The following is a 25,501-nucleotide window of genomic DNA, read 5'->3' as shown; positions in this document are numbered from 1 at the left end:
ACCCTTTATTCAATGATGTTTCATGAGAAAAGTATTGACAGTAGAGACCTAATATTTTGGATTTGTCCTAGTAACAAGTGTGTCTTTGTACTTTAATTTTTGCAGGACATTCTGAGATGGTCAGGTGGGAAGATTTTCAGAAATTTGATGAAATGACACGGAATGACCCAGAGAGCATTCTGGGAAGTGCCAGCTGAAAGAGACATCTCCAGCGTCTACAGAACATCATCAGACCACCAAAACAGTTCCTCCAATAAAAAGTCAATAGTCTGTCTACGTTGACGATTGGTCTCTGTCTTTAATGTTGGATGTAAGAAATGATAGAAGCTGAAAACATGGAGTGGACTCAAACGTGTAAAATCATTGTTCTCAGTCACTTTGCTGCAGTTTTCAAATTCAAATAGTTTCACATCACATCATCATGGAATCAGTCTTGAACCTCTGGAGTAACTTCTATATATAAACAACCTTATAACTTATTCTAAACATACATCCTACAGATGTCATAAAGCCCTCAGATAACTTCAGATAGCAGGAAAACAGCACCACCTTGTGGTCGGCGTGTGTTGTTATAGGTCCAACCAGAAGCCTCCGTAAACACTGTTGTTACGGTGTGTTACCTTTCCAGCTTATCGGCCCTGAACCCTAGTTGGGAGCACGCTGTGGATGCTAACGTGACCTTTGCTCGTTCAGCTGGTGACCCGCATTTCTAGTGTCCGGGTGACACGACCAGAAGAATGACAGGAGAGATCCTTCACCGTCCAACCAGAGGCTTTCATTGAGTCGTCTACAAGAGGACAGAAACACTGCAGTCTTGTGAGGCTGTAATCTTGAGCTCATCTAATACACTTCTGCTGGCTAACAACACTCATCTGTACATCAACTTCACCGGCTGCATCGAGGGAGCAGCGGCTTCTCACATCCACACACATCCACGGGGACTACACTTCCCATCACACCTCACCTCACATACGCAGGTTACCCATAAGACCGGCAACACTACCCCCACCCTGGATGATAATTAAACCCCTAATATCACTCCAGCATTAATACACTACTGAAATATTCCCCATGAAACCACATTTCCCACAGTCCATGAAGGGGTCCTCTCCCAGTGAGAGAACTTGAAGGCGAGGATGGGTAAAGGAATATCCAACAGAAGTCCATTGAACACGTAGCTGCAGCTGAGTGTCCATAACATACTAATGCAGACTGAAAGTTCCATACTGCTGATGCAGCGTTTAGCTCTGGCGTCGTGTGACATCACCCTGTGGTTGCATTTAAACATATGTTTGCTGCTTATAACGTATCTATTGAGCTGACAGATCACATGTCAAAAGGAAACACAGGCAAGATGGCGGACGGTGACCTCATGAGTTATGACAGAATGTCACATCTACTGATTGATATCTGTGTGAGTCGCTCTAATCAACACGTTTCAGTGGTTCATATGAGAGTCTTCAGTCCTCATCAGAGCCTCACTGATACTGGATCACTGAGACTAATCCCTTTGTAAAGGTAAACTCTGTTCAATGGGGTTTGAACTTAAACAGTTTTGATAAATATTCTTTGAGTGGTTATTAGAGACGCAAAACGACCTGAGCATTTATGCACAATTAACCAGTTAAAATGACAAGTCGGTGTATATATTTTTATACTTGTGCTTTTTCATCAGTACAGAACACAAATATCCCTTTTAAAAGCAATCATTTAAATCTTGAAACCAATTCTGAAACATACTGGAATTAGATTAGATTTCACTACTTCTGTGAGCTTTCAATACTGATCACATGATCACAGAACACAAGGCATTCTGGGAAAGGAGAACAATGTTGAAAAAGAGGTTTTGAAGTCCTGCCACAGATCCCAGACACCATGTTTTGTTTAATGTGGGTGGATGCTGAGAGGTGGATTTGCCGTTGGGATGTGACACAACAGCAAGAAGCAACTTGATTTTTGAATTCCGAAGCCAAATGTTGGTCGTTTCCTGTCGTCTCCTTCACAAACTCAACAAGAACGCCACCCTGTTGGTGTTTTGTCTCATTTTTATTTGGTGCCATGCTCAGAGGAAACATTTGATGATTTTACACTCTTGTGTGTGAATGTTTTTTTTATTATTGCAGGTGTTTCTGTGTAATATTGCAGCCAGAAAATTTGACTTTTCTAATTTTGTGCGCATGGTGCAAATAATTCTTATTGTTTTTAAGAGGTTTATTCAACGGTATTGTAAAGAGCCGTTTCATGTTTCCTCTTCCATGAATGACTGACTTCCCATGGTGCAGTTCTCTCTGAAGCAATAAACATGGATCGTTTTAAACATGCAGACGACGGCGGCTCTCGACTCCCTGAGGGTCTGTGCTGTAAATGTATATGAAACAATAAGCTCTGGTACTATAAATACTGTAAATAAACATTTCACAAGTGTGTTGAGAGTTATCATTTGAGTATGTTGTTGATGATGATGATGATGAAGGGCCTGAGTGCACACCAGTTATTAGTTATTAAACACACACACATTAGGTGTATTACACACATTATTTATATATATATATATATATATATATATATATATATATATATATATATATATATATATATATATATATAGACTCACTGATCCACACCACCAGGATCCACAGTGATGATATAGGGATGTCAATCGGATTGGACAAGTGTGGCCGGATGGTCTCCAAGAGAGGCAAGATGATCAGGACTGAGGGGATCGACCTACCAGAGGGCAACATAGGTGATATCCAAGACAGCTACAAGTACCTTGGCATCCCACAGGCTAATGGAAACCATGAAGAGGCTACAAGGAAATCAACCTCAGCCAAATACCTCCAGAGAGTAAGGCAGGTCCTGAAAAGTCAGCTGAATGGTAAGAACAAGGTCCGAGCCATCAACATGTACGCACTACCAGTCATCAGATACCCCGCTGGTATCATAAGCTGTCCAAAGGAGGAGCTAGAAGCCACAGATATCAGGACTAGAAAGCTCCTCACCATGCACGGAGGGTTCCACCCCAAGTCCAGCACCCTGAGGCTATACACTAAGCGGAAAGAGGGAGGCCGAGGGCTAGTGAGCGTCAAGGCCGCAGTCCAGGATGAAACATCGAAAATTCGAGATTACATCGAAAAAATGGCCCCGAAGGATGAACTGCTAATGTCTCAGGCAGCAGAACCCTGATGAGAGTGCGGAGGAGGAGGAGCAGACAACCTGGAGGGACAAGCCCCTACATGGCATGTACCACCGTCATATAGAGGAAGTGGCTGATATCAAGAAATCCTACCAGTGGCTGGAAAATGCAGGACTGACAGACAGCACAGAGGCACTAATAATGGCAGCACAAGAACAGGCCATAAGCACAAGAGCCATAGAGGCCAGGATCTACCAGAGCAGATCAGACCCAAGATGCAGACTGTGCAAAGAAGTCCCTGAGACAGTCCAGCACATAGTAGCAGGGTGTAAGATGCTAGCTGGATCAGCATACATGGAGAGGCACAACCAAGTGGCTGGGATAGTACACAGGAACATCTGCAACCAGTATGGAATAGAAGTACCCAAATCCCAATGGGCCATACCACAGAAGGTGACTGAGAACAACAGGGCCAAGCTAACCCATTCAAAACCTCAGTTGTAACCAACAGCATAAACAAATTTACAACTCACAAAAATATTGTTTAAAGTGCAAATGAAATAATGGGCCCAAAATAATAAACAAACAAAGTCCAATAAAGTCCAAAAATAGTAAAATGTCCAATTTAGTCAGTGTCCACAGTTTTTGTATTAGTCCTTTAATGTATGGTAGTGCAATTGTTCATGTAATTGTTCATCTACCCGGGTAGTGTGATTTTTTTGAGTCTTAACTGTATGGTGTGATAGATGCTTTCTCCAGATGCACGATGAGCTGTTCCGACGTCACACCCTCCACGCATGTAAGCCGGTGTCCTGCTCCACGTTCCTCGGGTTTGGGCTCTGGCTCGCCATCAGAATCGTTTCATACACCAAAATAAAACCAACCTGCATAGAGCAGCAGTTTTATATCTATTGTTAATCTCTTTCTCTCTTTTTATACATTTATCTAAATCAACTGCACAGTATTTATTCTCTTTTTAAATCTCAAATCAATGAACTTGACTATTCACATTGACAATGTTTCATATACAGCCATAAAATTAATTTTTAACAGCCAACACACATAAAAGTGTGTAATATGAAATGTTTTTAACTGTTTTTTTAGCTTTAACCACCGCATAGTGCACATAAAATATGAATTAAACCACATATCAATCATGTTTAAGAATGATTAATCGAATTACTGTCCCTCACTAACTCAAATGCACACAGCTGCACGTGTTCCAGCTCGCAAAACCAGCTTGGTTAGCTGTTTAGCATTAACTAGCATTTTAGCCATAGCACGAGGCAAATAGCAATATAGCTCGATTAGCACTGATAACTTCCACACAGAAATACAACATTAACCACATTCTCAACTCAAATACACACTCTTACATACCTCCGGTTGGTTTTAAACATTTCTCAGAAACATATCGACACATACTAAGGATGTATTCATGAAATGAGTCAGCATTAGCCGTGGTCGGCATCCGCTAGCATGCTATGCTGAGCGCTAATTGTTGCTACTCACCGGAGTTTTTCCTCGACAAAACACAACAACACGGTAATGTCCGGTACTCCAAAAAAAAAACTCCTCACGGATCAATAACGCAAGACAAAATAACGTTTTAACCACTTTTAGTCTAGCTATTAACATTAGCAAGCTCTCTTCTCGGCTAGTGTCTGTCCTCATCGGCATCAGTGAAGGAAAGAAACAAGCAGGGGATACAAGGAACTACGAGCGTGAGCGGCGCTAGCGCGTGTGGAATACGCACCCTGCTGGTGAAATATAGGAACTGCATCTACAAAACTCAATCAGACTGTATAGCTCAACATAGTTGAACTAGAAATATTGGGGATTACAGTGTGTGTGTGTAACTAAAGAGTGTTACACATATATATATATATATATATATATATATATATATATATATATATATATATATATATATATATATATATATATATATATATATATATATTGATCATTAATATGGTAATTTTACAACATGTTCTACCTTTAATGCATCAAATAACAGCTTGGCCAGAATATCTTTTCAAAATAAACTTCCATCTTCACACAAACTTAGGTTCAGACAACAACAGAGCATGGTAGACGTTAACCTGACTAACTAACTACACTTCCCATGATGCCGTGTGTGGGAGCATCACAGACAAACTAAATGAGCGGCCGTGTCGGGACCAAGCTGCAGAACAGGCTGGATTTCATATGGAGGACAGAGTCTGTCATAGACGAGCTACGGCTTTAGAGCCTCAAGTCCATATTTGGGCTGCTGAGGAGCGACGGGTGGATCTGACGAACAAATCAGCAGAGCAGCACCCTTACAGGATCTGGGGACTGTTTCAGGAAGCAGGTTTAGTGAAAACCTTGAGTTAGTTAAAGTGATGGTTCGGAGTAAAATGCACCCTAGGTCATTTCCACCATGACATCCAGCCAAACAGCCCCTCAGAAGCATTTTTAGCGATGGTCAGCATTGGTCAAGATAGGGCTGTCAGCCGAATGGCTTAGTACTGGCGCTATGGTACATCTTGTATATCTCGTAAATTACCCCACTAATAATGCATGGAATGTTACCAAACTGCTGCAGTAGTACACATAGGGTCTGTACTCACAAAACGAGGCATTTGAAAGTTTGTAAGTTACATCAGGAGTTTATTTAAAAGAACACTTGCCCGATAGCTTCTATCCTCTGCTGCTAATGCTACCGCAGCGTAGACGCTACTTCCATGTTTACCCAGCTATTTCCGTGACTCGAGTTTCACGCAAGAGTATGAAAAAGTTTTGCTGAATCTTTTTAGAAATGCTTGTATTATCAGGTAAACAAGTGTTGACAAGTGTGCAACCAAAGGGAACAATGTCCTACTCTTGCCCTGATGATACAGACAATAGTCCCAACCCCCCTGCTGATGCACGAGATGGAAGAGCTGTTAGAGACATGATACGCTTCAATCATTTCTAAGCGACCCATCACCAGTGTCGATCGAAGAAAGACAATATGCCTGTTATTTTATGAGGTCTTCTTTATTTCCTGGAAGTACAAATGTTGGACAGTTAATCTTTTGTTGTTGAAACAATTAAAAATCATCCACCTGTGGGCACATCACCCACCTTTAACTGATGATCCAGCAGTTGTATTTCCATTTGTTCCTTTTGAATCTGCAGCCTGATGTGATCCATTTCCAGATGTGATTTATCGATTTGTGTTTTCAAATACACTTTGTACAATTGTCTCACAGGCAGCTATAGGGAACACAAATTACGTTGAATTTCACAGTGCCATGTCTACCAAGTGTCATATTTAGTTGTGGCTCAACGCTGAACAACATCTTACTGAGGTAAACTGTGCTGTGGAGGTTAAAGGACCCTCTTCCTCATTGTAATTTCCAGCATTGCTCTGTTAGAGAGAAAGAAGCTGGAAGTAGCATTGTGGAACACCATCATTAACTGAAAGTTATTTTAAAAAGGTGTAAACCTCAACAGGCCGTTCTGCATCTTCCCTGCAATAAAACAGAATTGTTGTGTTATATTCTACCCATCATGAAAATGTGGAATATTTAGAGTACTTATAACAGCATGGAGGTCTGTTATAGCAGACGGCTCCACAAGACAGATTACACCATCAGTAACTGCTAGAAGAAGATTAGTCAGTTGATGATTACCCAGAAAAGTGCCCACCTAATATACATTTCCTTTTTTAAACAATAGTGTGCAGGTCGCAGCTCAGACTCTGAGTCACCTTGAAATAGATTGATATCTGAGAACAGCAGCCAATTACAGAGAAGTGTAGCCTACTGCTACAAGAAAAATCAGTGTGCCAAGTTGTGTCTATGATGAATGGATTACTGAGCCAACACTAGAAAAAGGATGTACATATATGTACATTCATCCTGAACGCCATATATGCCAGTCATTTGAATAATTTACCTCTTATGCAGGCCCTTGTGTCCTGGGGCGTGGCTGGCTCTGATGAGATCCCCCCAGAGAGGCCCTCAGCAATATGTTGCCCACTGTTCTGACTGAGGGCCATCTCTTCAGCCTCTGTGAGCGGTGGTGGTGGACCGACAACCGGTTTGCTGGCCTCCGCCTTTTTTCTGTTGGCTATACAGGAGGTCAAATTTTAACATATCCACAAAACAGACACATGCATGTCCAACAGGCATTTAGGTGTGATCTCATATAGACAATATTTAATACTGGCAGTGATGGGATGGCTGAAGATTTGACTTTGTCTTTGTTCCCTAATTACTTAAATATCACTTTCACATGTTGAATGGAGCCACTGAATGCTGTTTAATGAGGGCAGGCTAAACAACACCACAATTGCTTGTAATTAAATGTGACCTTACCTGTTTGGACTATATCTTTATATTTCATCTTTAGTTGCTGCCAGGTCTGTTTTGAGCCGGTTAGGTTGTACCTGTGTGCTCAAACACACATAGAATGTAAATGTTGAATGAGTGGAACACTCAAGACGAAACATTTCTTTTTTTTCTACAATTAATACTCAGAGTTGATTGAACTAAATCGTAACACCTGTTCTGAAACCAAAAACTCTGAGTTTGACAGTTCAGAGTTGGTCAAGCTAGAGTTCAGGTTTTGACTCAGAGTTTGTTAAACTTGCTTTCTGAAACGGGCCCCTGCATCCATCTGGATTCTGGTGTGAAGCTGTGAACAAAGTCATCGTCATAATTGCAGGTCAACTCTACAGCTAAGCGTTAAAGTCATCTTAGTAGCTCACTGCATTGGTACTTTATGGCATTTCCTGCTGCCAGATATAAACATATAGATGAAGAAAAACAGAAATAAATAAAAAGATAAATAAGTAAGGAGTTAGTAAACATAAAAAACATTATATATTGGGAAATAATTAAATATGAAAATGAACTTGGTTCATTAACGTTTTGTTTTGATTGTTTAACTCTGCAACAATTCAGTCTGGAAGAAACCGTTCTCTTCTTGAACCTGCAGTTTAGTTGTATAAGAGACAGGGTTGCCATCCAGTTCACTTAAATATTTTCCCTGTTTTATCATGAAACCAAGCCTTTTCCACCAGATGTCACTATTTATCTGTATACCTTGAAGCCACAAACATTTGGCTTCTGTGCTTCCTGAAGCTTTGCAGAGACAGCAACACCCAACATCCCAACACACCTCTCTTCATCCTCCTGTAGGTGAAGTCTGAACAGCTGAGTCTTGAGCCTTTTTCAGAAGATGGCAGTGACTCTGCTGTCCTGACATTGGTCGGGAGTTCGTTCCACCACTGAGGACCAGAACAGAAAAGAGTCTGGACTTTGCTGAGCGACATTTGTTTGATTTCAGCGATGGTGGTACCAGCCAGCCAGCTGAAGTAGAGGAGCGAAGTGCTCGCTTCGGGGCGTTTGACCAGTGTTTGAAGGTAGATGGCTGCCGTTCCATTGATGGCCTTGAAGGCCAGTGCCATCATCTTGAATTAGATGCAGGCTGCTACAGGGAGCCAGTGGAGGTCACGGAGGAGGGGGGTCACATGGGAGAGTTTGGGTAGACTGAAGATAAGGCGTGCTGCAGCTTTGGATACGCTGCAATGGTTTAGTCACTGCACAGGAACCTTGGATCTTTCATCGAGTTGTCGTGGTCTGCGTGTTGAAAAACGATCCTTGGATCTTTCATCGAGTTGAGACCAAAAGGGATTAAAAAAAAGAAGATGTTCGGGGAATATATTAGGATTTAACTCAGGAACAAAGCCTTGCTGGTGAGACCAATTTGATTTGATTTGATTTATTTATTTAGCACAATTTTAAAACAGTGCAAGGAGGGAACGAAGCCTAGAAGGCTTGTACAAAGTTCCACTCCCTTCATCATAGAATTACATTAATTCAAGATAAACAATGAGAAATACAGAAAAATAAATTAGAAATGAAACAATAAAATGTATAGTGCAACAATAGAAAAACTATGAAACACAAACAAACAAAAGAAAAAGAAAAAGGATGCATAATTAACATTAACAGAAAAATAACACTGAAGATTATGACATGAGGTGTTTTTTCAGTAACTTTCTAAAGGATGTATAAGATGTTGTTGACCTCAGAATCACCTCCAAACCATTCCAAAGTTTTGGACCTCTAAAAGTAATATTAGATTGATGCCCAGATGTTCGGCAAAAGGGTAAATGAAGATGCCACTATGCCTAGTTGAATATGAATGGAGGTCAGATGAAAAAGTAAAAAAATGTTGAAAAGTGTCAGGAAGATTTCGTTTAGCGTTGATAAACTTATGCACAAACAAGCATGAATGGAAGACATTAAGTTTATGAATGGGCAATATTGAATATTTCATAAATAGGGGTGCAGATGGTTCTAGTCTACTGGAGCGAGAGATCGTTCTTAGACATCTTTTCTGAATTAACAGTAGTTTGTTCAGGTAGGTTGGATAAGTTGCAGACCAGACAATATTACAATAATTCAAATATGGAAATAAAAAACTATAATATAAAGTCACATGAGCAGACGAATTGATCAGAGGAGAAACCTTTTTCAGTATACCAAGCATTTTCATTGATCTTTTGCAAACTTGATTGATATGATTATTCCAGTTTAGACCTTCATCCAAAGTAACACCTAGAAAAGTGGTGTAAGGTACTTGGAGGATTTCAACTCCATTGATTAGTATTTTGGCTTCTTCTTTTGCGTGAGATTTGTTTTTGTTGCAGAAGATCATGAAGTTACAGTTATTTACGTTGAGAGTTAGCTTATTGATCTGGCACCAGTTTGAAACAGTTGCTAATTCATCATTTACACATGCAATGAGAGACTTGAAGTCATCATGAGTAGCTATAAGACTAGTGTCGTCGGCAGATAATAAGGGGAGGAAGTTATTACATGATCTAGGCAAGTCATTAATATAAATCAAAAATAATAAAGGGCCCAGGATCGACCCCTGTGGGACTCCAAAAAGAATACTTGATTTGGTAGATGAAACACCATTAAAATAAACAAACTGCTCTCTATTGTAGAGGTAATTGATCAGCCAATTTAGAGCAACATTCTGGATTCCATATCTATTGAGCTTTGAGATGAGAATTTTATGATTGACGGTATCAAATGCTTTACTGAAATCAAGAAAAACACAAAGGGCAATTTTTTTACCATCCAGTGCTGAGGATATATTGTTGACTAATTGTAGCAATGCATGCTCAGTGGAATATTTCCTGCGAAATCCATATTGATGGCCATACAGTATATTGTTAGCAACTAAGTGCTTGGAGATTCTTACATATACCAATTTTTCCACAATCTTAGAGAAACATGGTAATATGGATATTGGGCGATAGTTGCCAAAGTCCTTTGTATTACCAGATTTAAATATTGGTATGACTTTTGCAATTTTGAGTTCTTGGGGGACGATACCAGACTGAAGAGATAAAGCAAAAAGATGGGTTAGAGGATGGATAATGTAGTCTATTGTTTCTTTCACAAGACTGCTTTTAATACCATCATGTCCTTGGGCAGAGTTCTTTAGGTTCTTAATAATTTCATACACTTCTTCAGCACTGGGGGGATCAAAGCTAGAGAGTGGTGAGAATGTACCTTTAACGAAACTACATGGGTTCACATCAGAGTCCTTTATGTTAGATGCCAAGGAAGAGCTCACATTAACAAAAAACTCATTGAAACCCTCAGCTATATCTCTCGGGTCACTAAGAGGTCTGTCCTTTCCTAACATCTCAGCAGGTACAGTAGCTGGAGTTTTTTTGCGATTAAGTAATTGGTTGATGAGGTTCCAGGTTGACTTAATGTCATTTGAAGCCTGAGTAAATTTATCAGCATAAAATGTTTTTTTTACCTTCCTTATTGATAGAGTAAATTTGTTTTTATATTTCTTGTATATTTTCAGATTCTCAGGAGTAGGGTTACTAATGGCTTTCCTATATAGTTTATTTTTCTTGCGAGAGCACTTTTTTAGCTCATCCGTTATCCAGGGTTTCCCTTTGTATGAGTTATTCTTATCTTTTGAGGTGACCAATGGAAAGCAGGACTCCAGGGTTGAATTAAAAACAGTATAAAATAACCTAGAGGCTTCATTAACATCTTGTGACTTCAGAACCTCATCCCAAGACACAGCACTGATCAAGGACTTAAAGGACTCCATGTACTGTTTGGTAAATTTACGATATTTAGTTTGGATATAATCGGAGTTGTAGCGTCTACACTTTCCTTTAGTATGTATTATCTGAAATACGGGGAGATGATCTGAAATATCTGACATTATAAACCTGAGGTAATTTGGAAATCCAAAGAGTTGAATAAGATGTTGTCAATGAGTGAAGCTGAAGATCTAGTGATCCGAGAGGGCCTAAGAATTAGTGGGAAAAAATAAGTGGAATATAATGTGTTCAGAAAATCAACTGTAGATGGTAATTCACTCTTAAGCAAATCAATGTTAAAATCACCCAGTAGTACACACATTTTATGTTCCTTAGTTATAATTTCCAAAGTGGAGTAAAGAGCTTCATTGAATATGCTCAGGTCAGTATCCGGTGGTCTGTAGATACAACCAATTATAATAGTTTTCCCATTAAAGGGACGGCAAGACGAGATTTCAATAAACACAGATTCCACTGAGGCACTTTCTAGGAGGACACTCAGTTCAATTCTGGGGGCAAAGTTAAAATTTTTGGACACATATAAAGAAACACCTCCTCCCACTTTGGTCTTTCTGCAAGAATGAATAGCATTATACTGGGATATGGGATAGAGATCTGTAATATCATCTTTCAGCCAGGTTTCAGAGAATGCCATAACTGAAAAGGAATGTATCAAAGTTGACAGATATAATTTTAGATGATCATAATTTTTTGGCAAGCTGCGAACGTTTAAGTGCAAGGAGGAAAAAGTTTGTGGTACAGAAAAATCATCATGTAAAAGAGTATGAAACAAATCATTAAACTGATCTTCAGAGAAATATTCACAAGAGTGTGAAATATTGTTTGAATTTAAAAGATTTACATCAGGGTTAAAAAATTCATCATAGATACCACTTTTATCAGTATTTAGCTCAAATGGATTGAAAGTTAAGAAATCAATTTCAGGGGGGATAGAATCCCCAACATTTATGGGTGATAGGTAACTGGACGACATGATGTAAATTTGTCACATGGTCATAATTATAAAAAAACCACAACAATCACAAAGAAAAAAAGAAAACATCCAGTTTAGATTTCAGAGTCATTGATACACATCTAGCTCATTCAGCTCTCTGATGATTTTAATCTTCGCCTCCTCTGGTGAGCCATTGAGTTTTATAAATGTCTTGCAGTTAGAGGTCCAAGTTGACTGGATTTTTCCCTGTTTGCGAAGGAACCGTGCTTTCTTTGCAATATCTGCATTTTTTTTTGTCAGATGCTCATTCACATACACATTTGTTCCTCTTAATAGTTTCCATTGTTTTAGGAGCCCAACCTTATGTTTCCTGTTGGTGAATCTGAGGATGATGGCCGGTGGTTGAGTGGTGTTTCTTTGTGGGAGAGGGTGGCATGCTTCTATGAAATTGCAGTCTACAGCAATCTTTCTGGTCTTCAAAAAGGAGACTACCTGCTCTTCCACTGTTGCCCGGTCCTCCTCTGTCATGTTTTCCTCAGATACCTTTCCCACAGACTTGGCATATGATTTAGGTTTCGTCTTTAAACCTGTAATCACAACATCATTGACTCTGGAGTACTGTTCCAGCTCTGCCACCCTGTATTCAAGGTCACTGATCCTTTTGTCCTTTTCTGCATTATGCTGTTTTAGGGCTTTAATATCCCCCATCAGCTCCATGATCTTTTCCTGCTGTTCGGTGATTTTATCAACATTGACATGTCGCATTTCCAGTGATCTCCTTATGTCCTCAATTTCCTTTTTCATAGCCATGTTGGTCAACTTTAGCTGATATGAACCTCTTGCCACAGATCTAGGCTAAAGACGAGCCACACTGGGCAAGGACAATAGATTGAAGACAGCAGTGGTTTTATACTGCAACAAGTAAAGTCAGTGATGATAATGAGACAGGGATTATGAGATCACTTGCCTGGCCTGGTGGTAGCCAGCAGCTGCTGGAGCTATGGTGGAAGCTGCTCCTGGAGGCTCGAGGCCTGAATGCTGCTGGCTGCTGGTGGAGGCTTGAGGCTTGGCTGCTCCTGAAGAGTCAGACCCTGGCTGCTGTTAGCTGCTGCTGGCAGATGCTGCTAGGCTGGTAGCCCGATGGATGGTATGATGCAGGGCGTGGTCTACTGCAGGGCCTAGTTTGGTGGATGGCCTGGTGCAGGGCCTGGTCTGCGTCCGGGCTGTTGCAGGGCCTAGTTTCAATGCAACAAATATCACCTTTGGACTTCATAATCCATAGCCGTAAATCATCACGCACAGCTTCACATCAACTGGCAGTAAATAAAGAAGAGATTTGGCAGTAGTAAAAGTAAAACAAACTGCAAAAAAAATGAAAAAAGAGATTGATTGTCTCTTGGTGTGCTGAAACACAGCCTCCAACACAGCTACTTCCTTCCTGAAGTAGCTTCCAATTTCTATATTCATTGCTAAGAACTTGTTATTGAGCTGCACTTTAAAAGAACTGCTAAGGTTTCTACTTTCACTGTGGGATTGTAATAATGCAGAATACTTGTTAAACTCTGAATGAATGTGACTCCTACCATAAAGCATATACTGTACTTGTGTAGTAAAGGACAGTGGGAGGGTGGACACATTTACTTGAAGCCATTTATTTTGTGGACATGAAATTTCTTTCATACAAGATGGCATTGCTTCCCGCTTTGACCTCCACAAGGCGAGTGGCGACTTTCGTGCTCTACCTGTGTTTTTCAATGGCCGATGCCGATGCCGATATTGAAAGAGCAGGGCAGCCGATGGCCAATCTATAATGCCGATATCATGTTTTTGTTGTTGTCTGTTTTATGTTGCATCTCATCTGTGCAGGTGATAAAGAACCTTGAAATAATAATTCATTCATTCAAAATTCATTAATAGTTAACATAGCTGTTAATTTTCTTTTATTATACTATTCGAATTCAATTCCATATTTTTTCAATATTCACATTTTATTTATTATTTTATTTATCTTTTGGAATCTTAAAATGCTCCTAATAAGCGTACGGCACACCAAAATGTAAAATAAATCCATCAGGTCTTGAAACTCATCCTTATTTAATTCTCATATATTTCTGATAAAAGTTCGACCAATCAGTTTATTCGGACCGAATAAACTGATTGGTCGAACTTCCTGCCCGTCATCCGTCGCAGCGTCGCCTACCGCGGTCACGGCTTGCGGGTCGCGCGCCTCTCCTGCAGAGCGGTCTGAGAGCACGGAACGGCAAAGAACTGACAATGACGACCAAGGTGAGCCGCCACTTCCACCCAGGCTGCTCCCACAGAGAAAACTATCATCAAAAAGAAGACTATTTCACAAAAAGCTGCACTAAAGAAAACACTCGATGAGTCGAGAGGCAGGACGCGAGTCAACATCGGTTCTGCTTTCCAGCGATGGCGGAGGCTAATGCGGCTTCATCCGGATCTCAAAAGAGATGAGATGGTCGCGTAGTTTCTGCTGGAAGAGGTACTTTTAGTTTGCTTAGTAAACGCGCAACATTACATGTGATAACGCAGCATCCAGATGCTATCAGTTATCAGTTACTATAGTTCTGTAATACTGTAATTTGTGCAAGGAAGATTAGCGCTAGCTTAACGCTAGCTTTAGCATCAGCGCTAACTTCACTGGTTGTGTAAAGAAACCTGGGGTGCAGTCGAATAGTCAAAAAATAAATTCCCAACTCCTATTCCTTGACCTCTGGGGAAAACGTCACGGGGTTAAGGAAAGGCGATAGGAGAACTCAAAAGGATTTAGGAAAAGACGGCCGCGGTGCTCAGAGAATCCGACCGGACTTTCACTAAGCTACGTCATTATAACGCGGCCGCTGATGATTGACAGCTGATGATCGGCGCCGGCGACTGACGTGCGTCTGCGCTGGATAAAACTACAATAATGGACTACAAAAAGCGCATCGTCCACTTCTCCACATGTTGGTTTAATAAAAGCTCGTTCACTGACCGGCTTCAGGTCCAGCAGCTCCTCCTACCTAAATGTTGCTCTCGCAGAGAATTGTGGGTCGGCGTAATCTCCTTTCCTTTCGTATAGGAAGGTCTGTTGCATCCTATGCTAAAGGAGCTCTGCAATGAAGAATTGGAGCTCCGCTCCTTTGCATTTAGAGAATTTGAACGGCTCTTATCATGGCGGCCACTTGTTTACTTCCGGGTCACTTCTTCATTTAGGAACCTCCCTAAGCAAAATAGACTATTCGACTGCATCCTGGCTGTGTCAAGTCAATTTGTTTACACTACCGGCGATGTAGCTTCAGCGTTAGCATAAGCGCTAACGTAGTAGTTGTGTAAACAAACTGACTTGTTACAGCCTGGTTTGTTTACACTACCAATGACGTGTTAATTGTGAAGTTGTCATTAACCCCGTTCTAGTATTAAAACTCCGGGCTTGCGTTTGACTTTGTTGGTCGTTCAGTAACCAGAGCAAGTTCAGAACATTGCTTCTCCGGCTAATAGATAATGCTGGCTAGATGACATCTGTAAATAAGAGCGATCTGTCTTTGCTTGTGACTTTTTCCAACAACTGCAACTCCAGTAAGGCTTGGATTTACTAGGCCTCCTCCAACCACCATTGCAGACTCTATCTCACAACGGTCAGCACATATTTATATATACAATCTGCAATCTGAGTTTATAATTCACGTCCTGAGTCACATTTCTCTTTTCTTTTACTCGTTGTCAAGGTAAAGCAGTATCGTATCGGACACCGTATCTGCCAAAACCCCAGCGCAGGCATCGAGCAGGGCAGCGTTGGGCGTACAGCCAGCTCAGTGGCCGACCCAGGCACCAAGCAGGTCTGGTGCTCTGTGGAGGTGTAGAGCACTTATAACAAGGACCATAGTGGACCATGAAGAGTTGATGCCATAACCTGCCCTGCGATGTCCTGTCTCTGATGTCATGTGATGTCCTATGCTGAGCTGTTATGTCCCGTACAAACAGCACAAATAAGGTAAGTAAGAATGTTCCTCCTAGTGGATTCTAGTCGGGGCTCATTCAACAGGTAATAGTGTCCTCTGGACCTGATGGTCCACCAGCAACACAACCTCCCTGTGGTGGACTTGAAGGATCAAAAGGTGAGTTGGACAGCTACACAATGTATGATTTGTATTCTTTATGCACCTGGCCTTGAAACTAATTACATTAATGTTGTATGCAGCATCCATTTGATTGTTTCAGCACTGCCTTGGACCCGAATTGGCAAGTAGACCCAGAGGACCATCAGGACCCTCAGGACCCCCAGGACCAGACCAGAGAGACGAGGGAAGCAATGACTTGATACTGACATGGAAGAGCCAGGTAAGGAATAACTGTATAATGCTGCTATTATTATTATTATTATTATTATTATTATGCTTGATCTAATACCTTTACCTTTGTTTTCTTCATGAAGTCAATTTAATAAATCAATGAAATGTGTTTTTTCATTCATAAAGAAGCCAAAGGATGAGAAAGATGAGGGAAGCGACGTGTCCACAGAGAACCTGGACGAGCACAGCGAGGCATCAAAGTATGTGAACTTGATTATGTTGCAGTGACTTTATGTAAGCACACCTCTTTAAAATGTCTCTCTCGATACTGTAAGTTTCCTCCAGAATATTCTAGCGCTGCTCCCCACTGCTGCTCTAAGTCTGGTGTTTTCTGTTCTTCTTGTCCTTTCTCTTCAGGTCCATCAGGTCCAGTTCTATGAAGTCTGTCTGTCTCCTCACCAGCAGCAAAGCAGCAGAGCGTCTAAGCTCCAGAGAAGATGCTCTCCTCCAGAGACGTGTCCAGACTTCTGCTTATGAGAGCTGCTGCCGTCTGCACCCCGCTGGTAAACAGGTACGTGACAAACTGTCTGCTGGGCGTGTCTTAGTTCATGGAAACATTTCCTCTAACCTTTGCCTCGCTTGTTAACGTTGTTTAAGAACACTCATGCTACGTCACGTCACATTGTAGCACATGTTCACCTTTGTCATGTTTGTTTTCTTGTTCCAGCTGACCAGTTGGCAGAGAGCATTCTGGGAAGTGCCAGCTGAAAAAGACATCTCCAGCGTCTACAGAACATCATCAGACCACCAAAACAGTTCCTCCAATAAAAAGTCAATAGTCTGTCTACGTTGACGATTGGTCTCTGTCTTTAATGTTGGATGTAAGAAATGATAGAAGCTGAAAACATGGAGTGGACTCAAACGTGTAAAATCATTGTTCTCAGTCACTTTGCTGCAGTTTTCAAATTCAAATAGTTTCACATCACATCATCATGGAATCAGTCTTGGACCTCTGGAGTAACTTCTATATATAAACAACCTTATAACTTATTCTAAACATACATCCTACAGATGTCATAAAGCCCTCAGATAACTTCAGATAGCAGGGAAACAGCGCCACCTTGTGGTCGGCGTGTGTTGCTATAAATCCAACCAGAAGCCTCCGTAAACACTGTTGTTACGGTGTGTTACCTTTCCAGCTTATCGGCCCTGAACCCTACTTGGGAGCACGCTGTGGATGCTAACGTGACCTTTGCTCGTTCAGCTGGTGACCCGCATTTCTAGTGTCCGGGTGACACGACCAGAAGAATGACAGGAGAGATCCTTCACCGTCCAACCAGAGGCTTTCATTGAGTCGTCTACAAGAGGACAGGAACACTGCAGTCTTGTGAGGCTGTAATCTTGAGCTCATCTAATACACTTCTGCTGGCTAACAACACTCATCTGTACATCAACTTCACCGGCTGCAGCGAGGGAGCAGCGGCTTCTCACATCCACACACATCCACGGGGACTACACTTCCCATCACACCTCACCTCACATACGGAGGTTACCCATAAGACCGGCAACACTACCCCCACCCTGGATGATAATTAAACCCCTAATATCACTCCAGCATTATATTATATAAATATTACCCATGAAACCACATTTCCCACAGTCCATGAAGGGGTCCTCTCCCAGTGAGAGAACTTGAAGGCGAGGATGGGTAAAGGAATATCCAACAGAAGTCCATTGAACACGTAGCTGCAGCTGAGTGTCCATAACATACTAATGCAGACTGAAAGTTCCATACTGCTGATGCAGCGTTTAGCTGTGGCGTCGTGTGACATCACCCTGTGGTTTTCTCTTGTTGTGATTTGCTTTTTAATCGATAGAGGATCAGTCCATCACCCCCCTGTATGTGGAGCGTAAAGCCAATGAGTGAATCTGCATTAGTGGAGGATGATTTGATGTCCTGTCACAGTGTCGGAAAAATACATGACGACAATACAAGAACATGAAAATACATTATGAGAATATGAGAAAAAAAACATGAAATGTGTCTGTTTCGGAATGCCCAAGCACACGCACGCACACACGCAAGAACGCACGTGCTGATTGTCGTGGAGACAGAACGCAACAGAACGTCAGAGCAGGTATAAAAGGGCTGTCGGCCATTTTGTGTTCTCTTTTAGCACTTGGACTTGACACACTTGGCAAAACTGTAGAGTTGACCCAAACTGTAGAGAGATTCAAACTGCACGAAGACCCCAAAACAGTACAGCGTTTTACACCGGACCTGAACGCATCTTTATTTGGAAAGCACTAGAGGATCGTCGACAGCGACTGCGGGGAAGAAGAGGCCGACGAAGGCCCTCCGGGCTGCGGATCCAGAGGCAGCCCCAGGGCCCGGATCTGAACCACGGCAAGGAGGTAAGACATCTTTGTTGGTTTGGTTTTTGCGTTTTACTTGTTGATTCATCCCTTAAAGACGCTAAAAGCGCCCAAAGTCCGAAATCAGTGTCACTTTTGGAGTTTGACGGTGAACAGTCCACATCAGTCCACGAGGACCGGTGGGAAAACCCACATTTTGTGAAAGCAGACACTCGCGAGGATGTCTTAGTGTAAATTAAATATTTGTGGGACAGAATGTGTTAAATATGGTGGGAGAGCCTTGTAGAGTTGTCATATGAAGTGTGTTGGTCGGAAAGTTGTGTTGTTTTGGTTTGAAGGCGTCAAATCTTCCACATCTTCCATGGAGATTTGTGAACAAAGATGGCGCCGGGGCCATATTTCATAAAATGCCAAACATGGGTTTTAGTTGTGAGCCATGGAAACGACGGAACTGTGACGTCAGCCGGACAGTTCGGTTCAAATACATTTTCAAATACAAATAATGCCTCTGTCCCACATTAATATCATAGACTACCCCAAAATCACTACACACACCAAGGGTCTCCTCATGGTCATACTGCAACAGCTGTTTTGAAAATATGTGCCTTTTTATAATTCTGGTGATTTTTTAATGGTATTATTCATTAATATTATCCTATATTAATCAATAACTCCACTGTTATTAAACCATTTGTGTAGTGATTTTGAAGTCTCTGTACTGTGTACCAGTGGAGTTCTTTTAAAAAAAATAATTATTCCTATATTTATTTAGTTAAGTTGCTGTTGCACTACTGTTTCATACTGTTCTATTTAAAAATACATTTAAAAATAAATAGCTTCCATTTGCTGTATTCATTCATGTTTTACAAAGGGTTTAACCTGAGCCAGGCCTCACCACAATGATAATCATATCACAGTCATGCAGGCGTAGTATGATCTTTTTTTTTTTTAAACACTGGTATCGGTACTCGGCATCGGCCGATACCCACAGCACGCTTATCGGAATCGGGAGGGAAAACTGAACTGGCCGGACGTCCACCGAGATGCGCGTCGCTGCTTGTTGCGCTCTTTTGTCTTCGAGGGACCAGAGAGATCCGTTAACTGAGCGGATGTGACTGCGTGTGCTGCCTCCGCGATGACACCGTATCCTGCAGCGCGTGCCCGCGATGCCGATGATGATGATGAGTTGTGGGGTCAGAAGGTCGCTGTGGCCATTTTGGATGAAAGGGGCCAAGTTTCACTGCGCGTGATGACGCACAGCTGACATCGACCACGACAAACTGAGAAGTATTTCAGCTGACAGACTTTTGACCAACCTGAAGTGTATAAACACCCAAATAACTGTCGACAGTGTCCAGCTGCTCTGATCATTAATCATTTCATTCAAATTTTCATTCAAACCCTCATTTTTTTATTTTTAATCATCAACAATATGAGTCCTAACTCAAACGTCAAACATAATTAGACATTATTTTTATATGATAGGGTCACAAAGATGTACAAGCGCTGCAACCTGTTGCTTGTTATAAATCACTGAGCCGAATAATCCAAAGAAAGTGTCGGTGGAATCAGCTCATCCAGCAGATTCACATTGTTTTTCATCGATTTGAATGCAAACTATTTCTAGAAATGTGTTTGCGGCTGCTCTGACTGTGACTTTTATGAGTTAAGTGGTGACAATTTATATTTCCGGATGTGAGTATTTCCTTCCAGAAAGTCCTTTTATGATGATGATTATGATTTTCATTTTTAAATTCAATAAAAGCTTAAACGTTGGGTTTGTTATTGTCCTTAGACTGTGCGCTTCACCTTGACTTCCGTCCTCCTGCCAGACGCCAGGCTGATCCTGAGGAGGGTCCCGGCTCCCGCCTCCTCCAGCAGCTCCATGGGGAGCCCATCACCCAGGTTTTCCCCTCCCAAACCTTTTTCCACAGCTTCCCCTCCTACCCTCTTCTCTCACTCCTCTTCCTCTTCCTCTCCAAGCTCCTCTGTTACCTCCTCCCCTGCCTCCTCACCCTCATCCTCCTGCTCTTGCTCATCCTCAAGCTCCTCCCCCAGCACCTCCTCTTGTTCTTCCTCGATCTCCTCCCCCAGCAACTCCTCTTGTTCTTCCTCGATCTCCTCCCCCAGCAACTCCTCTTGTTCTTCCTCGATCTCCTCCTCCTCTTGTTCTTCCTCGATCTCCTCGATCTCCTCCTCCTCCTCTTGTTCTTCCTCGATCTCCTCCCCCAGCAACTCCTCTTGTTCTTCCTCGATCTCCTCCTCCTCCTCCTCCTCCTCTTGTTCTCCCCCGATCTCCCCTTTCTTCCCTGAACTCTCCCCTGACCTCTCCCCCCTCAGTTTCTTTCCTCAACTCTCCCCCTTCCTCGGCCCCCTCAGTTTGTTCCCTGAACTCTCCCCCGACTTCTCCCCCCTCAGTTTCTTTCCTCAACTCTCCCCCGACCTCTCCCCCCTCAGTTTCTTCCCAGAACTGTCCCGCGACCTCTCCCCCCTCAGTTTCTTCCCTGAACTCTCCCCCGACCCCATGACTCCTGTAGCTCCCGATCCTCCGATAAAGATCACCCTTAGTAGACCCTTAGCTAGTTCCCCTGTGACAGCCTCAGCCCCTAGCTCGTCACCTGTTGCCTCCACCTCAAACCCCCCGGGAAGTCTCGATGCATTTAGGCTGCTCTCAACGGGCCAAGAGCAGAAGTGGGTTAGGAACTTGCGGGCCCTTATGCTAGAGAGGAACAGAAAGCGTAGCGGTCGCGGGCTTAAGAGAGTTGCTGGAGAGCTGGGAGGCAGCCCTCCAAAGAAGCGCTGATAAGGCGTTTTTTAATAATATTGTGTTTAATGGTTTAATATACTAGGATGTAGTGTTTGTTTTTCTCTGTAGTGTTGTAGTGTTTGTTTTTCTCTGTAGTGTTGTAGTGTTTGTTTTTCTGTAGTGTTGTAGTGTTTGTTTTTCTCTGTAGTGTTGTAGTGTTTGTTTTTCTCTGTAGTGTTGTAGTGTTTGTTTTTCTGTAGTGTTGTAGTGTTTGTTTTTCTCTGTAGTGTTGTAGTGTTTGTTTTTCTCTGTAGTGTTGTAGTGTTTGTTTTTCTGTAGTGTTGTAGTGTTTCGTTTCTCTGTAGTGTTGTAGTGTTTGTTTTTCGCTGTAGTGTTGTAGTGTTTCGTTTCTCTGTAGTGTTGTAGTGTTTGGTTTCTCTGTAGGGTTGTAGTGTTTCGTTTCTCTGTAGTGTTGTAGTGTTTGTTTTTCGCTGTAGTGTTGTAGTGTTTGTTTTTCGCTGTAGTGTTGTAGTGTTTGTTTTTCTCTGTAGTGTTTGTTTTTCTCTGTAGTGTTGTAGTGTTTGGTTTCTCTGTAGTGTTGTAGTGTTTGGTTTCTATACGTTGATGCATTGTTAGTTTTTGTGTAGCATCTGTAATGTCCTGTCCTGTTCTGTCCCGTCCTGTGATATCTTGTCCCGTCCTGTCCTGTAATGTCTTGTCCTGTTCTGTCCTGTCCTGTAATGTCTTGTCCTGTTCTGTCCTGTCCTGTAATGTCCTGTCCTGTTCTGTCCTGTCCTGTAATGTCCCGTCCTGTTCTGTCCCGTGATGTCCTGTTCTGTCCCGTCCTGTCCTGTAATGTCCCGTCCTGTGATTTCTTGTCCCGTCCTGTCCTGTAATGTCTTGTCCTGTTCTGTCCCGTCCTGTTCTGTCTCGTGATGTCATGTCCTGTTCTGTCCCGTCCTGTCCTGTCTTGTGATGTCCCGTCCCGTCCTGTTCTGTCCTGTCCTGTGATGTTCTGTCCTGTGATGTCCTGCCCTATCGTGTGATTTCCTGTCCTGTGATGTCCTTTTCTGTCTTGTGATGTCCTGCCCTGTCTTGTGATGTCCTGCCCTGTTGTGTGATGTCCTGTCCTGTGATGTCCTGTTCTGTCCTCTCTTGTGATGTCCTGCCCTGTCGTGTGATGTCCTGCCCTGTTGTGTGATGTCCTGTCCTGTGATGTCCTGTCCTGTCCTGTGATGTCCTGTTCTGTCCTGTCTTGTGATGTCCTGCGCTGTCCTGTCTTGTCCTGTTCTGGACATCACAGGCCATTACTGGACAGGGCAGGACACAACTGATCACGTGTGTCCTATGCTGAGCTGTTATGTCCCGTACAAACAGCACAAATAAGGTAAGTAAGAATGTTCCTCCTAGTGGATTCTAGTCGGGGTTCATCCAACAGGTAATAGTGTCCTCTGGACCTGATGGTCCACCAGCAACACAACCTCCCTGTGGTGGACTTGAAGGATCAAAAGGTGAGTTGGACAGCTACACAATGTATGATTTGTATTCTTTATGCCCCTGGCCTTGAAACTAATTACATTAATGTTGTATGCAGCATCCATTTGATTGTTTCAGCACTGCCTTGGACCCGAATTGGCAAGAAGACCCAGAGGAACCCCAGGACCATAAGGACCCCCAGGACCCTCAGGACCCCCAGGACCAGACCAGAGAGACGAGAGAAGCAATGGGTCATTCCGTGTCATGTCATTTCATCAAATGCCTCCCACCTGACCATCTCAGTATGTAAAAATTCTAGCACAAAGACACACTTGTTAATAGGAAAAATCCAAAATGTAGCTGCTTTCAGCATGTTCAACTCACATTCAAGGACTTATTGCCTCTGTAACTACAACTGTGCTACATTTTAATGTTTTCATAAGGCTAAATTTATCAGTAGCATTTAGTCACATGTAAGTCTTTGGTAAATGGTTAAAAAACACAATTGAATTGCCCTGCTGTGATGTTTACTAGTAGGCCGTTAGGACATGCAGTACCCAAAACGGCCACAAAACCCCACCAATATCAGGATTTTAAAAAATCACTGCGACAAATTGAGGCAAAACACTCTTGATTTTTTAATATGATTTTAACAAGAATATGATCTTTCAAAACAAGTAAGTTTGGACCTGATACTTGTCAGTTTTTTGGAATATGGCTCTGAAGTTGGGCAAAGATGTGTTTACTTCCATTTTGAGCCTTAAAGGTTGTATCAGCGATTCTGGTTGCCCTCACTTCCGTTGCGAGATCCAAAACAAACAGAGCCAGCTAGCCCCTCCCTCCCGTGTTTTGAAAATGATCATGGACGTGCATTTTCATGAACGTGCCACCCACCCCTTGTCTGTGATTGGTTGGAACACTGTTTATTTTGCTTTTGAGGTGTTGGTAGTACCATTTGTTTTTGTGTGCGATCTCGGAACCTAGGCTGCCTAGAGAGACGCGGTTTTTTGAGGGCCTGCTTATGGGGCGGGCAGCTAGCGGATCGTGAGGTAAAAACAGATGAATGTGATCATTTATTTTTCGGCCCAGAATCGCTGATACAACCTTTAATATCCGTGAAACTAATCATCTGAGAGAAACCATATTTTGTAGAATGTTTAAGCTAACACCAGAGATAGAGGCAGAAGTGATAGAAGTCTTTTATCTGCAAAAATGGGAGCTCAGCCACTCTTCAAATTTGCTACCCCATTTTGACAAGCTTCATTTTAAGTACCTACCATACTAGGTTATCATTGAGCTACACCCCTGATATTCCATGTCTGGAGGCTATTAGTAACGGATATACACTGTAGAAATTTTGAAGGCCACAGGTGAGATAGTTTTCCAGGTATTGCTGTTTAAAAATGGCTTTTCAGAATATGATGCCAAAAACCGCCTAAACTACCCTTCATTCAATGATGTTTCACGACAAAACTGTCGACCGTAGAGACCTAATATTTTGGATTTTTCCTATTAACAAGTGTGTCTCTATACTAGAATTTTTTCAAGAAATTCTGTGATGGTCAGGGTGGGAAGATTTTCAGAAATTTGATGAAATGACCCAGAATGACCCCAATGCCTTGATGCTGACATGGAAGAACCAGGTCAGGAATAACTGTAGTATGCTGCTATTATTATTCTTATTTTGACTTGAAGGATCAAAAGGTGAGTTGGACAGCTACACAATGTATGATTTGTATTCTTTATGCACCTGGCCTTGAAACTAATTACATTAATGTTGTATGCAGCATCCATTTGATTGTTTCAGCACTGCCTTGGACCCGAATTGGCAAGAAGACCCAGAGGGACCCCATGACCATCAGGACCCCCAGGACCCTCAGGACCCCCAGGACCAGACCAGAGAGACGAGGGAAGCAATGCCTTGATGCTGACATGGAAGAGCCAGGTAAAGAATAACTGTATTATGCTGCTATTATGATTATGATGATGATTATTATTATTATTATTATTATTATGCTTGATCTAATACCTTTACCTTTGTTTTCTTCATGAAGTCAATTTAATAAATCAATGAAATGTGTTTTTTCATTCATAAAGAAGCCAAAGGATGAGAAAGATGAGGGAAGCGACGTGTCCACAGAGAACCTGGACGAGCACAGCGAGGCATCAAAGTATGTGAACTTGATTATGTTGCAGTGACTTTATGTAAGCACACCTCTTTAAAATGTCTCTCTAGATACTGTAAGTTTCCTCCAGAATATTCTAGCGTTGCTCCCCACTGCTGCTCTAAGTCTGGTGTTTTCTGTTCTTCTTGTCCTTTCTCTTCAGGTCCATCAGGTCCAGTTCTATGAAGTCTGTCTGTCTCCTCATCAGCAGCAAAGCAGCAGAGCGTCTA

At 42.1% G+C, this 25,501-nt stretch overlaps 1 protein-coding gene and 1 long non-coding RNA gene across 2 annotated transcripts in view; one reads left to right on the top strand and one right to left on the bottom strand.

Moving 5' to 3' along the window:
• LOC311028995 overlaps positions 1 to 25,501 on the bottom strand; it is a 386,496-nt gene that overhangs the window by 116,329 nt on the left and 244,666 nt on the right. The gene's annotated exons all lie outside the window — the stretch shown is intronic.
• The window catches only part of LOC311028839 (uncharacterized protein), a gene marked incomplete at its 5' end in the record, with an annotated part of 80,038 nt that continues 69,027 nt past the window's right edge, over positions 14,491 to 25,501 (top strand). The window contains 4 exons of the mRNA XM_084033634.1: positions 14,491 to 14,502; positions 15,945 to 16,055; positions 20,680 to 20,789; positions 21,225 to 21,417. Of these exons, the coding sequence (XP_083889760.1) occupies positions 14,491 to 14,502; positions 15,945 to 16,055; positions 20,680 to 20,789; positions 21,225 to 21,417 (426 nt within the window). The remainder of the gene's footprint in view (positions 14,503 to 15,944; positions 16,056 to 20,679; positions 20,790 to 21,224; positions 21,418 to 25,501) is intronic.

The sequence above is a fragment of the Eutrigla gurnardus genome (assembly GCF_963514095.1).
Source record: "Eutrigla gurnardus genome assembly, chromosome: 18".
In the NCBI taxonomy this organism is placed as follows: domain Eukaryota; kingdom Metazoa; phylum Chordata; class Actinopteri; order Perciformes; family Triglidae; genus Eutrigla; species Eutrigla gurnardus.
This window is presented reverse-complemented; position numbering and strand designations above follow the sequence as displayed.